Source organism: Macrosteles quadrilineatus, unplaced genomic scaffold (assembly GCF_028750875.1).
Source record: "Macrosteles quadrilineatus isolate MER2022 unplaced genomic scaffold, UCM_ALF_1.0 Scaffold_475__1_contigs__length_61112, whole genome shotgun sequence".
NCBI lineage: Eukaryota > Metazoa > Arthropoda > Insecta > Hemiptera > Cicadellidae > Macrosteles > Macrosteles quadrilineatus.
The window spans coordinates 5,277-19,776 of NW_026543068.1; the positions used below are offsets into that span (position 1 = coordinate 5,277).

The 14,500-nt window shown below is 35.6% G+C and overlaps 1 protein-coding gene across 1 annotated transcript; it reads left to right on the forward strand.

The window, feature by feature from the left end:
* The first annotated feature begins 10,434 nt into the window (after positions 1–10,434).
* On the forward strand, positions 10,435–12,657 carry LOC128982536 (uncharacterized). The gene has a single exon (XM_054401491.1). It carries the CDS (start codon positions 10,435–10,437, stop codon positions 12,655–12,657), a length of 2,223 nt encoding a protein of 740 aa, XP_054257466.1.
* Positions 12,658–14,500: the final 1,843 nt, after the last annotated feature.

A 14,500-nucleotide genomic window follows, 5' to 3' on the forward strand; every position in this document is an offset into this window, starting at 1 on the left:
TATCACAAAAATTATTGTCATAATAAAAATTATATTTATTTTATTTTACTGTTAATTCCAATAAGTAATTGTAAACATTGATGTATGGTTTTTTTCATTAAGCTATGGAACTTATGCATTTCCACCATTGAATTTAAACCGGAAATTCTTAAATCTTTTTTAATAATTGAAAACAACGTATTAGTATATAGACCAATCTTTGATTCTGAAGAATATGAAAGTTGTAATTAGCCTAATGCTTTCAAAGATACGCAAAAGAAAAACTACTTCCACTTTTTATTTAGAATATAAAACGATAAAGTTTTCTAGGAATGCCGAGTTTGATCCTGTTCCGTGTAATATCCAGCATTATAATTTATTTGTTTACATTTATAAAAACACTTATGAAATAGAAATACACCGTTTAGGTCATCATTGCAATATAAATTGCCTAGTTCGTAACTAAATCTTATTTATTTAGCTAGATCAAGCTAACCCCTTTTACTAAAAGTATACGCTTCCTAAGCCGTGGTAAATTGATGGTTAAAGAGTGATGATTATCGTTTTCAGATTTCTTTAGAATTTACCCATCCCTAGTTATTTATTGCCAAAATAAGGGTTAAGTGCTGCAACGCGTCCTTTTTTTGTTTATACTTGGGGTAGTTCATTTCTCCATTCACCGGAAACTATTTAGTTTTCACATTATGACGTAGACAGGACACTTTACATGAACTTTGTATTATGAATAAACTTTTATTAAAAAATATTTTCTATAAGGTTAAATTTTATAGATCGATTTACCAATAAATTGTAGGCAAGAATAATATTATTTTTGAAATATTACGAGAAAATATTATTCATAAATATTATTTATGAAATAAATTGTAATTTAAGCATGTTTCCATCATCGAAAACTATATAATCGTTTATAAGATATTGTGGACACCCTGTACTCTTAAGTTATTTTAATAATTATTCGTATTAGATTTCCATCTAATCTATAAAATTGTACGGTTAAAATCGAAGGAAGTTGAATTTTTAGCGAATATAATTTTTCTCTCATGTTTGATTGATTATGATCTAGGACTATGACCTATAGGTAAAGTGGCTACTTGTAATACTGGTTTTCTTTTACATAGAGAATGTTGGGACAGAACTTACAGAAGAGATGTTGGGTTTAACACAATATGTAAACAAGAAGATAAAATGTAAAGTTATTATAATGTTTACAAAAATCGTAACAGGTACAAATATAATCCAATAATGTATAATGATAAGGCTCATGAAGCATCCTGACTTTGCTCCTTAATCAAGTTTCCCATAAAATTCATACCTGAATTTTAAAACAACAAAAAAACTACAAAAAAACGAATACCGTTAATTTTTAATATAGAATCATACTTTTTTAAATTAATATATTACGGGTTCGAAGGATCATTTTAAAAATAATAGTTTCATTTTACTACGGTGTCATTTGTAAGAGGCATGCTAACCCAAACACTATTGATTTTCTGTATAAATAATAGAAAATATGCAGTACTACTGTAAACTACACACAAAAACCACATTCTTGATAACCAGCCGTGACGTTGCAATTATAATATTGAATTTATAAATAAGTTTTTAATTGGAACAATATTTGTGGAGTCAATGTTATTTGGGCGAATAGATGATAAGCTTCACTGTACATATCAGGCTTGTTCCACCCATCAGAATTTCCACCAGTATCTTTTAGCTTTGGAGGTTCGAACTATAAAGGATTTCAAGTTTGTTACAAAAAGATTTATGCATAGGGACAAAAAACACTAAAAACTCTTTATTTTCTACAAACAAGATCAATGACTTATAGAGTTTTGAAATATTGTGCAAGGCAAACCTTTGAACACTAACTAGGGAAGGGGCTTCAACATTTAAAATAACTAGACCATGAAAGGCTGTTGGAATAATATAAATTGACGAAAATTTTGATTATCTGTAAAATTAACGGCCCATGCTGTTAACTGTCCATGCGTCTGTTAATGTTTGCTTCGTTTATTTATTCGGTCATATTTCCCCAATGCCAACTCCAGAGGAGGTCATCATTTGGATGCATTGTTCTATTCAGTATTAGAGATGTAGACAGACATAGTTTTGTATTGTCTTAACAAAAGACAAACATTTGTCCTTCTCAGGTCAATAACTAGCAACATGAAAGACGAAAAAACTATTCGAGAATTTTCAATGATCAGCAAATAATTTGTAAAACTGTACTATTTCCTCACAATGTGTACAGAATATATACCTTAATGAACAATAATCATATAATGAAACTCATTCCGTCCGATTTATTCCTCATTAAGTACTGTATTGTATTATTAAGATTATAACCTTTAATTTGTTATATGCAATTTAGTCTGAGTACTATAGTTGGCTCAAAGAATATGACTCTTTAACAGTACTTTATTATACACATTACCAGTAAGCCCGGTCTTGGCATAGTAGCGCCAATGTCAAGTATGTCATCATTACTGAGTCCAATTATATTCTCATTGTGCCTTTTGGCTTCCTACATTGCTAAGGCGTGACTAAAGCTCATATTTAAGCTGTAGAAGTAAATTTGGCTAAAAAAACTCCGGGTGTACAGCAATAAAATTATATTTACGTTGCTGTTTATGTGAAATAAAAAACTTACTAGAATTTATCGACATAGACATTTGCTCCAATACATTTATGATATCAGGACAATTTGATGTGAAGTAAGGTCACACATTTATGTCCAAAACAAAGAAAAAATTATAACTTTGTTTTTCAAAGGAGGACATTTGTTTATGTTGATAATACTACATAAGTACTAGAAATAAATACTAGAAAGTGTGATAAAGTAAACACTTTCTATTGAAACGTATTTTTTAAGTGAATAGGTAAAAAATAAATTGTAAATTAATAAGTAACGTGCATGGACAAGTAAGTGTTTAAAAACGAAAAATTATATTTATGAATGATTTTTTGTGATTAAAAAAGCGTGCTAAATTGCTTGAAAAATGTACAAAGAGTGTGTAGTATAATTTCACATTAAATACATATTACAACGAAATGAAAAGTTCTTGGTTCCAGATTACTCATCCAAGACATTTAAGAAGTTTAAATAGGTGTTATTTCCAATTAAAATAGCGTTAAATAGTAATAAACTACTGTCTTAGCAAAACGCCTGCATAACTTATTTTACAAATCGCACGGAAAACATCTTATTTGTAGAAACCTAACATACAAAGTGTCTCACTTACAGCAACAATTAACCTTGAAAAACTATTAATAAAAAAACCAAATTAAATATTTCTTTGCAATACTTCCTTTAAAACTGAAATAAAATCATCATAATACAATCCCATTTAATGCAGCCTCTATGGGGTGGTCACGTTCACTGTAGGGGTTGTTTATTACATTGGTTTATTCAGATTAAGCGGGTTGAGATGTAAGCCATGTGGACTGAATGAGAAGTCTACATTTGGTGAGTGACTTTACGATTATTTATCTCCTGTGCAACGGACACTTGGACAGTGGCTAGTGAATCGTCGTGGGACAGCCAGGACCTACGGATCTATTTGTATCGTTGTATATTGTAATATTTTGTGCTTTGTATGTTGTCTGTTATAGGTGTTCCGGTGGCCACCGTCATTATGTACCATTTTGTAGATTTAAGATGGATCCTGTTTGAGGGATTATTATTGATTATTGATTAAGGGTTACTTATTAATTATTGCTGAATATTGATTTTGAATATAGAATTTTTATGATTATGGTAAATTGATTATTATTGATTATTGAGTGCCGATTATTGATTATTGATTTCAGATTAATAATTCGGATTATCTCTGAATATTGATTATTGATTCTTGACTATTGATTACGGATTATTGATTAGAAAATTTAATTATTAAGTACTGTTCTCATATTGCTTTTGAAACTGATGTTGATTTAAATTACATTTGCTCATTTAACTGTATAAACTTCAACTTGATTTGTTATCAGGGCATTCGTATCTTGAGATAAATAGAGCTTATCAGACACATTTGGATTTTTATTTGATAGTCCAGTTAGTTTCTATTTGGGTCTAATTAGTATAGCAAATCTCTATAGCTACTATAGTTCTTAAGTATTTTGGGTAAGTTGGTGACAAATAAAATTTAGGTATTTATCGATTAGGTAAATGGTTAGGGCAACTCAAGTCAATGTAGAGTATGGTCAATTGACATCACAGGTGTTAGGTTTACCCTGCTTACCACAACTATAGGCAACACTACTGGGAGATTGGTTCCTTGTGACAATCGACAGTCAACTTGCCCATATCACAAGGTGTCGCCCTTTCAATTAAATACTATCCATCGTAGTGTAACACCTCACTGGCCTAAGACACATCGCACCCCGCCCATTGAGCTAGTCTGGAGCAAACTTGCTGGCAGTTGGTCAAATTAGTCAAACTGTTACAAAGGAGAATCAGGAAAATCACAAACAAAGAGATCTGCAAAACGGCATACCACGCTCTCTTCTACTCACACATTAGATATGGCATAATTGCATGGGGCTCTGCCAATGAAACCGACCTGAAAAAAATACTAGTACAACAGAAAAAAGCCATCAGAATCCTGGAACAAGTTGATCGGGAAGAACACTGTAAACCTCTCTTTGTCAAAAACCAGATCCTCACCTTAACATCCTTATATCTTTACGAAACCATCCTCTTTATCAAATCAAACCCACCTCAACTCAGAATAAACTGTCACGAACACAACCTCAGAGTAAAATCAAACTTCAATCTAAACCAACACAGACTAACGAAAACCAGCAAAACACCAAATTACATGGGAATAAAACAATACAACATCTTACCCAACAAACTAAAAGACATAAACTTGCTCTCTAACTTCAAAAAACAGCTGAAACAATACCTCTTAAATCGACCTTATTACACAATTACAGAATATCTAGAAGAACATAAATTTCCTACAAAATAACACTCATAATACAAATCACACATTCACCCACACTACAACACTACACACAATCAAGAAGCTAGCAAGAAGAAAGATGAAAAAGAATTGACAATTCCCCGGTCTCCAAGGACTGCGGCGAAGACTTCGATGGTATTTGATTGCGATTTGATCACATATTGATGGATCATTGATGCATCATAGATGCATCAAAGATGGATCATTGATGCATCATAGATGAATCATAGATGCATCATAGATGCATCAAAGATGGATCATTGATGCATCATAGATGAATCATAGATGCATCAAAGATGGATCATTGATGCATCATAGATGAATCAAAGATGGATCATTGATGCATCATAGACGAATCGCATCATAGATAGTGCATAGATGCATCAAAATGGAACATAGATGCATCATATATGGATCAAAGATGCATCATAGATGGCGCATAGATGCATCATAGATGGAACATAGATGCATCAAAGATGCATCATAGATGGAACATAGATGAATCAAAGATGGATCATTGATGCATCATAGATGCATCAAAGATGGATCATTGATGCATCATAGATGAATCATAGATGCATCATAGATGCATCAAAGATGGATCATTGATGCATCATAGATGCATCAAAGATGGATCATTGATGCATCATAGATGAATCATAGATGCATCATAGATGCATCAAAAGATGGATCATTGATGCATCATAGATGCATCAAAGATGGATCATTGATGCATCATAGATGAATCATAGATGCATCAAAGATGGATCATTGATGCATCATAGATGCATCAAAGATGGATCATTGATGCATCATAGATGAATCATAGATGCATCATAGATGCATCAAAGATGGATCATTGGTGCATCATAGATGAATCATAGATGCATCATAGATGTATCAAAGATGGATCATTGATGCATCAAAGATGGATCATTGATGCATCATAGATGCATCAAAGATGGATCATTGATGCATCATAGATGAATCATAGATGCATCATTGATGCATCATAGATGCATCAAAGATGGATCATTGATGCATCATAGATGAATCATAGGTGCATCATAGATGCATCAAAGGATGGATCATTGATGCATCATAGATGCATCAAAGATGGATCATTGATGAATCATAGATGCATCATAGATGCATCAAAGATGGATCATTGATGCATCATAGATGCATCAAAGATGGATCATTGATGCATCATAGATGAATCATAGATGCATCATAGATGCATCAAAGGATGGATCATTGATGCATCATAGATGCATCAAAGATGGATCATTGATGCATCATAGATGAATCATAGATGCATCATAGATGCATCAAAGATGGATCATTGATGCATCATAGATGCATCAAAGATGGATCATTGATGCATCATAGATGCATCAAAGATGGATCATTGATGCATCATAGATGAATCATAGATGCATCATAGATGCATCAAAGATGGATCATTGATGCATCATAGATGCATCAAAGATGGATCATTGATGCATCATAGATGCATCAAAGATGGATCATTGATGCATCATAGATGAATCATAGATGCATCATAGATGCATCAAAGGATGGATCATTGATGCATCATAGATTCATCAAAGATGGATCATTGATGCATCATAGATAAATCATAGATGCATCATAGATGCATCAAAGATGGATCATTGATGCATCATAGATGCATCAAAGATGGATCATTGATGCATCATAGATGCATCAAAGATGGATCATTGATGCATCATAGATGCATCAAAGATGGATCATTGATGCATCATAGATGAATCATAGATGCATCATAGATGAATCATAGATGCATCATAGATGCATCAAAGATGGATCATTGATGCATCATAGATGCATCAAAGATGGATCATTAATGCATCAAAGATGGATCATTAATGCATCATAGATGAATCATAGATGCATCATAGATGCATCAAAGATGGATCATTGATGCATCAAAGATGGATCATTGATGCATCATAGATGAATCATAGATGCATCATAGATGCATCATAGATGCATCAAAGGATGGATCATTGATGCATCATAGATGCATCAAAGATGGATCATAGATGAATCATAGATGCATCATAGATGCATCAAAGATGGATCATTGATGCATCATAGATGCATCAAACATGGATCATTGATGCATCATAGATGAATCATAGATGCATCATAGATGCATCAAAGGATGGATCATTGATGCATCATAGATGCATCAAAGATGGATCATTGATGCATCATAAATGAATCATAGATGCATCATAGATGCATCAAAGATGGATCATTGATGCATCATAGATGAATCATAGATGCATCATAGATGCATCAAAGGATGGATCTTTGATGCATCATAGATGCATCAAAGATGGATCATTGATGCATCATAGATGAATCATAGATGCATCATAGATGCATCAATGAATGATCCATCTTTGATGCATCTATGATGCATCAATGATCCATCTTTGATGCATCTATGATGCATCAAAGATCCATCCTTTGATGCATCTATGATGCATCTATGATTCATCTATGATGCATCAATGATCCATCTTTGATGCATCAATGATCCATCTTTGATCATTGATGATCCTACTCCCACTCCTGAAGATATTCAAGATGATAAAATTACTTCACTGCAAGAAAAAATTTCTGATTATTTTGTTGAGATTCAGTCAAACTGTAGTTTGTTACTTCCACCAGTTAAACTTGAAGAGTCACGCCTAAATGACTCTACTTCCGAGGTAGGCCCTACTACTCCTACAGTTAATCTGACTGTGAAATTGCCGCAAATCAAACTGCCAACATTCTCTGGCAATCCTGAGCAATGGGTCTCATTTCATGGCCTGTTTGAAAGTACTGTACATAATAATAAAACAATTTCTAATGTTGAGAAATTCTCATATCTCATAAGCTGTCTTTCAGATGAACCTTTGAACTTAGTTAAGTCTATACCACTAAATAGTGCTAATTATGTAATTGCTTGGCAAACCCTGCTTAAGAGGTACCACAATACAAGGCTCTTGATTTCATTACATTCTACTAACATCTTGGACCTACCGCAGCTTACTAAGCCTAATGTTACACAACTTAGGAATTTTATTTCAATTTTTAATGGAAATCAGCAAGCTCTTAAAGCACTTGGCCATAACATAACTGATGACAACCTGATCTTAAGTACACATATTTTGAGAAAGCTTGATTCCGCTATGCGTTCAGATTTTGAACAAAAACGAGATGACTCAAAACAGGTTCCTTCTGTCACAGAAATAATAAACTTTCTGGAAAATGAGTGTTCTTACAGAGAGGCGGCTAACTTAGGCTCGACCTCACATGCTAATTCTTCCCTTCAGTTAAAAAACTATGGAAGTAGTAAGAACATGCCTTATCTAGGTAGGCAAACCGCTAGTCCCAAGCCAAGCAAAGTTGTAATGCTTTCTTCTAATGACAATGAACAAGCTCATACTTGTGCTTACTGCAATGGAGCATCGCATAACATTTTTCGCTGTGATGTTTTTGGTGCCTTATCACCACACGATAGGTTCAACTTCATTAAGAACAATAGCCTATGTGTTAATTGTTTAGGACGACATTTCTTAGGCTCATGTAAGTCATCCAGTTCGTGTCGAGTTTGTTTTAAGCGACACCATACGCTACTGCATTTTTACAAAACGGACCAGCCTATAATGAAAAAATCTGTTAAGCCCTCGAATAAGACTCAGGCCAATTCCACAACACAATTGAAGGCTCCTGTACCGCAAGGATTTGAATCAAATACACTCTCTGCTCATGTAGACACTGGTGCTGCCAGCCACAACTGTACTGTACTTCTTGCCACTGCATTGGTAAAAATTTCTACCTCGAATGGTCATAATATTATTGTCCGAGCTGTGCTTGATAGTGCATCACAAACGAGTATAATATCTGAACACTGTGCCAGTATGATTCACATTCAGCGTTCGTCTGTTGGCGTTCACGAGATAAAGGGCATTGCCTCAGCTCGAATAAAGCCTAAGGGACTTTCCTTTGTAAATATTTCTTCGCTTAACGGGAAAACACTTGCTACGGCACATCCTGTCCTCATACTTGATAGAATTACCAATGATATGCCTAGTGTCAAGATATCTTCTGAAATAAAGGCTCAAATCAAAGAATACGCACTTGCCGATCCCAACTTCGACACTCCTGGACATTTGCTCATCGGTGCGGATCTGTTTGCTCAAACTATTATTGGATCTGCCACCAGTCTTGGTGATCGTATGCCATACACTATAAACACTATTTTTGGATATGTTGTCCTTGGGAACGTGCCTACTTCACAAGACGGCCAAACCTTCAGTGGATTGACGACTATACTTTCCATCAATGATCTTACACTTCATGAAACACTTCAGCGATTTTGGGCATTGGAAGAACCACCTGCTTGTTCTAAGCTATCCCCAGAGGAAATGGAATGTGAAGATCATTTTTTGAAAACTCACTCTCGTGACGAGACGGGAAGATATGTTTGTTGTTTACCGTTCAAAGAAAATCCAGTAAAACTAGGAAATTCTTCTACAGTTGCTTTACAAACTTTCAAATCGCTTGAACGTAAGTTTCAATCGCAACCTGATTTCAAAGAAAAGTACATTGAATTTATGAATGACTACGAATCCTCTGGTCAAATGAAACCCTCAAACTTATTTGATCTAAATAACCAATATCATTGCTTCTTACCACACCACGGTGTCTTTAAGGATGGAAAGATACGTGTTGTATTTAATGCGTCCTCTCAAACTTCAACTGGTGTAACACTTAACAGTCTACAGCATCAAGGACCCAAGTTACATAATTAAATAACAGACATAATTCTACGTTTTCGTCAAAATAGGATCGCCTTTGCTTGTGATATCAAACAGATGTTCCGTATGATCTCTATTCATGAACAAGACCAACGTTTTCAACTCATCTATTGGAGAGAAGAAATGTCACAGCCGCTTCGAGTTTTTCAGTTGACAACCGTTACTTATGGTATGACTTCTTCGCCATTTTTGGCTTTTCGAGTAATACAACAATTAATTCATGATGAAGGAAAGAATCATGAACTTGCTGCTCATGCACTTAAACGACAAATTTACGTAGACGATGCGCTACTAGGCAGCGATACTGTTGAAGAAGCTGCAAAATTACAGCAAGATGTAATAAACCTTTTACGAAAAGGAGGCTTTGAACTTCGCAAATGGGCGTCTAACAATAGCCAAATATTGGAAAATTTACCCCCTCAACACTGCTTATCAACTGACTCACCTTGTGTTAGTATTCTTGGACTGAAGTGGAATCCACACTCAGACACATTCTCATATGCAATTTCTGAAGCTCCATTGATTTTTACCAAAAGAGCAATTTTGTCTTCCATCGCTAAGATGGACAAGATGCTCCAACAACAAGACAACAACAAGATGTAACAGGCATGCTTACCCCTGTTATTTTTTGGGCTAAGGCTCTCATGCAGCATATATGGTCACTAGGCCTAGATTGGGATAATACTCTTCCTAGTGATATTATCGACAGATGGTCAACTTTTGTCAACGAACTTCCTGAGATTGAAAATTTGGAGATTGGCAGGTACATATCTCTGAGTGATGCGGTTAATATTCAGTTGCATGGATTTTCAGATGCAAGTGAACTCGGTTTTGCTGGATGTGTTTATCTACGAACTGAGAACCCGCAAGGCAGTATATATGTCAACTTATTAATAGCCAAGTCACGTGTGGCACCCCTGAAACGTATCACGATTCCTCGCCTTGAACTGTGCGGAGCACATATTTTAGCCAAACTGTTACACTACTGTGTTGATCAACTCTCAGATCGCTACAAGATAGATTCTGTTACCGCTTGGAGTGACTCCACTGTGGCTCTTTCATGGATTCACACCCCTTCTCATCGTTTGAAGTTATATGTTGCAAATCGTGTTGCACAGATTCAAGAATTGACCCCTTCCTGCATATGGAAACACATTTCTACTCTTGAAAACCCCGCTGATGTTGCCTCTAGAGGATTAACCCCATCTCTTCTTATTCATAACAAGCTCTGGTGGTCTGGACCCACATGGCTTAAGAGTTCATCTGATTCATGGCCTCAACCATCGAGTCATCTTCCCGAAGAGGAACTCCCAGAAATTAAAACCACAACACTAAATCTTCTTACGATAGCTGAAGATCAAGATCTGAAGTTTATCAATAAATTCTCTTCATGGACTAAACTACTTCATGTCATGGGCTACGTTTTACGTTTTATTTCCTGCTTGAAAACTAAGCAAAGGATTACTCATTCTCTCACACTTGAAGAGTTAGAAGTATCGAACAAACGGATTTGTTGGCTTGTTCAAAGAGAGAGTTTCTCTGAGGATATTAATTCCCTGTCAAAGAAGAATGTGTGTTCTTCTCGCATTCAACGCCTTTCACCGTTTATGGATGATGAAGGTTTGTTAAGAGTTGGAGGACGACTGAAACATTCTGAGTTGCCGTACAGCGCCAAGCATCAAATTATCTTACCAAAGGATCATTTTGTTGTAAATTTGATAATTGATTATCATCATCGCATCTTTCTTCACTGTGGACCAACACAACTCCAAGCTGTTCTTCGTGAGAAATATTGGATACTTTCTGCTCGTAGTATCATACGCTCCAGGATTTTTAAACGCCTGAGATGTTTCAGAATGAAACCTAAGCCAAACACACCATTGATGGGAGACTTACCTTCCCCAAGAGTGGTAGCAACCCGACCTTTTAATGTTACTGGAGTCGACTATGCCGGACCATTTACAGTGAAATTGTATGTCCTAAAAAGGCTTCAGCCTATTAAAGTTTATCTTTGTCTATTTGTCTGCTTTGCAACGAAAGCCGTACACTTAGAAGTTGTGTCGGATTTGTCCTCAGAAGCTTATATAGCAGCTCTTACACGTTTTATTTCCAGACGTGGTTCAGTGAAGGAAATTCATAGTGATTGTGGAACCAACTTTGTCGGAGCAGCTGCTGCACTTCACAAATGTTTTAACAACCTCCTTTGCAATCCAGTAACTCACCGTTTTGCTGAAGAAAACAACATTTCTTTCAAATTTCTGCCTCCACACGCGCCTCATCAAGGTGGCTTGTGGGAACGAGCTGTTAGGAGTGCTAAGCATCACCTTCATAGAGTAATCGGTGGCCAAATCCTGACTTATGAAGAATTCATAACTCTCGTGTCACGTGTCGAAGCAATATTAAATTCAAGACCGCTTACCCCTCTCTCTGGAGATCCGAATGACTTAGAGTCTCTAACCCCAGGACACTTTTTAACTGGTGGACCTCTGAAATCCATGGTTGAACCTCAATATGATGAAACTTCTTGTAACCGCTTGAGGAGATGGCAATTAGTTCAGGCATTCTCTCAACACATCTGGACTCGATGGTCCCAAGAGTATCTGCATACTCTACAGCATCACTCTAAGTGGACGAGTAAAACAGAGAACCTCAAGATTGGTGACCTTGTTGTTATTCATGAGCCTAACACTCCTCCCCTACAATGGAAACTTGCAAGAATCACCGCAGTATCTCCAGGAGCAGACGGAATTGTACGAGTGGTCCATCTACGCACCGCTACAGGGAAATTCAGTCGGCCAACCGTCAAAGTTTCCCTTCTTCCTACCAATTAATTCCTAAGCATTCCCTTTCACCCCCTTTCAATTTATTTTCATTTGTCTTTTCCCATTTTTCAGTTTTTTCATTGAACCAGGTTGGTTCAAGGGGGGCGATATGTTGGATATTTTAGGTTTCATGATTTTTAAATCGAGTCCATATTTATATTCTTCCGTTTCAAACAAAACCTAGCCCAAGTAATTTTCCGCTATTCAGCCGCTAACGAAGGTATGCGGCCTTTGCCCTCAACACTGATATCTTTCCAAACGACGCAGTCCACTGTCGTCCGCCGCTGAACTATCACCATATTTACTATCGTATATCCGCATCATCTTTTCAACATCCCGCAATTTTTACCTTTTTTTTTCTTTAAATTAATCAGTCTGTACAGTGCTAATAGAAGTGACAATAGTTTTGTTTTTATCCCAAGAAGAAATTATTTTTTGTTTATTTAACGGACAATTGTAATAGTGCAAGTAGGTCAACGTGTACATGGACAGTCCTCGTCGACGCCGCCATTGCCCAGTGCTTCAAGTCAGGTGGGGTACCCCAAACCAAACATCTCTTCAGCTTCACTAAGGTCTGTGACAGCAATTCAACATTGTTTAGCACTTTAAAAATTAGCCTAATTAAGACTGATTAATTTCATTCTATGTACATATTTTTCTTATTATACCAAACAATGATTGTCATGCAAATCACCTGTTTAAGAGTTTTGCTGGTATTGCTAACATAAGAGACACGGCGTCGATTGCACAATAAATTCCGTTTGCAACGATTATATAATTGTTTTAAGATAACCCTCCGGAAATTGCCAGATTTTTAGAATTGATTAAACGCTATTTTACCAAAAATTACAAAATAGTTAATCAGCTCTTCGTTTTGAAGTGCACTTTTGATGACGGTAATTTATGTTAATTGTGTAAGTATCTTTTGCGGATATTTTTCATCACGAATAGTAAAAACCCAAATTTTTGGAGGAAGATCTTTGCAAAGATTACGTAAATAACATAATTTAGCCGGTTTGAAATAATGGATATTAATTAATTGTAAAGCTGACCAGTACAAAAATATTTATTATAAAGTGTTAAGCAATATTTCAAATAAGAGGAACTATAAAACTCGGGTGTAAAGTATTAACAATTCAATGTAACAAAACATAATCACGTAGTAGGCTAGTATGCAAAAATAACCTGAATTGTTTTGTGGTTTTTGCTATTTTTAAGGTAAATTAACTTAAATATAAAAGCTAACATTGTTTGAAATTAACAGTAATACAATAGAACAACTATAACACATAATAATTGTTCAGAAATCAAGAATATCTTTTTACAAAATGCAGGGTTACATAACTGGAAAACGTCAGTACAACTACAACTAAAATATTGTTGTTGTTTGTTGTGTTGTAAATATTGTCGGAACAAATGTATCTATCTGAAAACAAACTGAAAATTGAAGCTAATAGAATATGTTGTACATTTTCCACTCACGTGCTCAAAACACCGCACGTGGAAAACGGTAGATTCTGGGGGAAAACTGACTTGAGACTTGGGGCGGGGACAATAGCAATCCCTCAATCAATTTGGTCCTCTCAACGGCAACTGTTGCCTAATCCATTGGCCTACAGTGGCGGATGCAGACAGGGGGCGCGCCAACTTCCCTTGGACATAAATGTTTAACTATCGGGTAGGCACAACGCGTAATAATGTTGGGCCTGGCTTACACTCTTGCCAAATAATTATTTACTTAATTGCCATAAATTGACAAATTTATGTAAGCTATTTTCCCTCATAACTGACTTAACCCTGGAAGTACGGTAGGCCTACATTTCACATAAGTTGCTTAAAGCAGCCGCTTCGA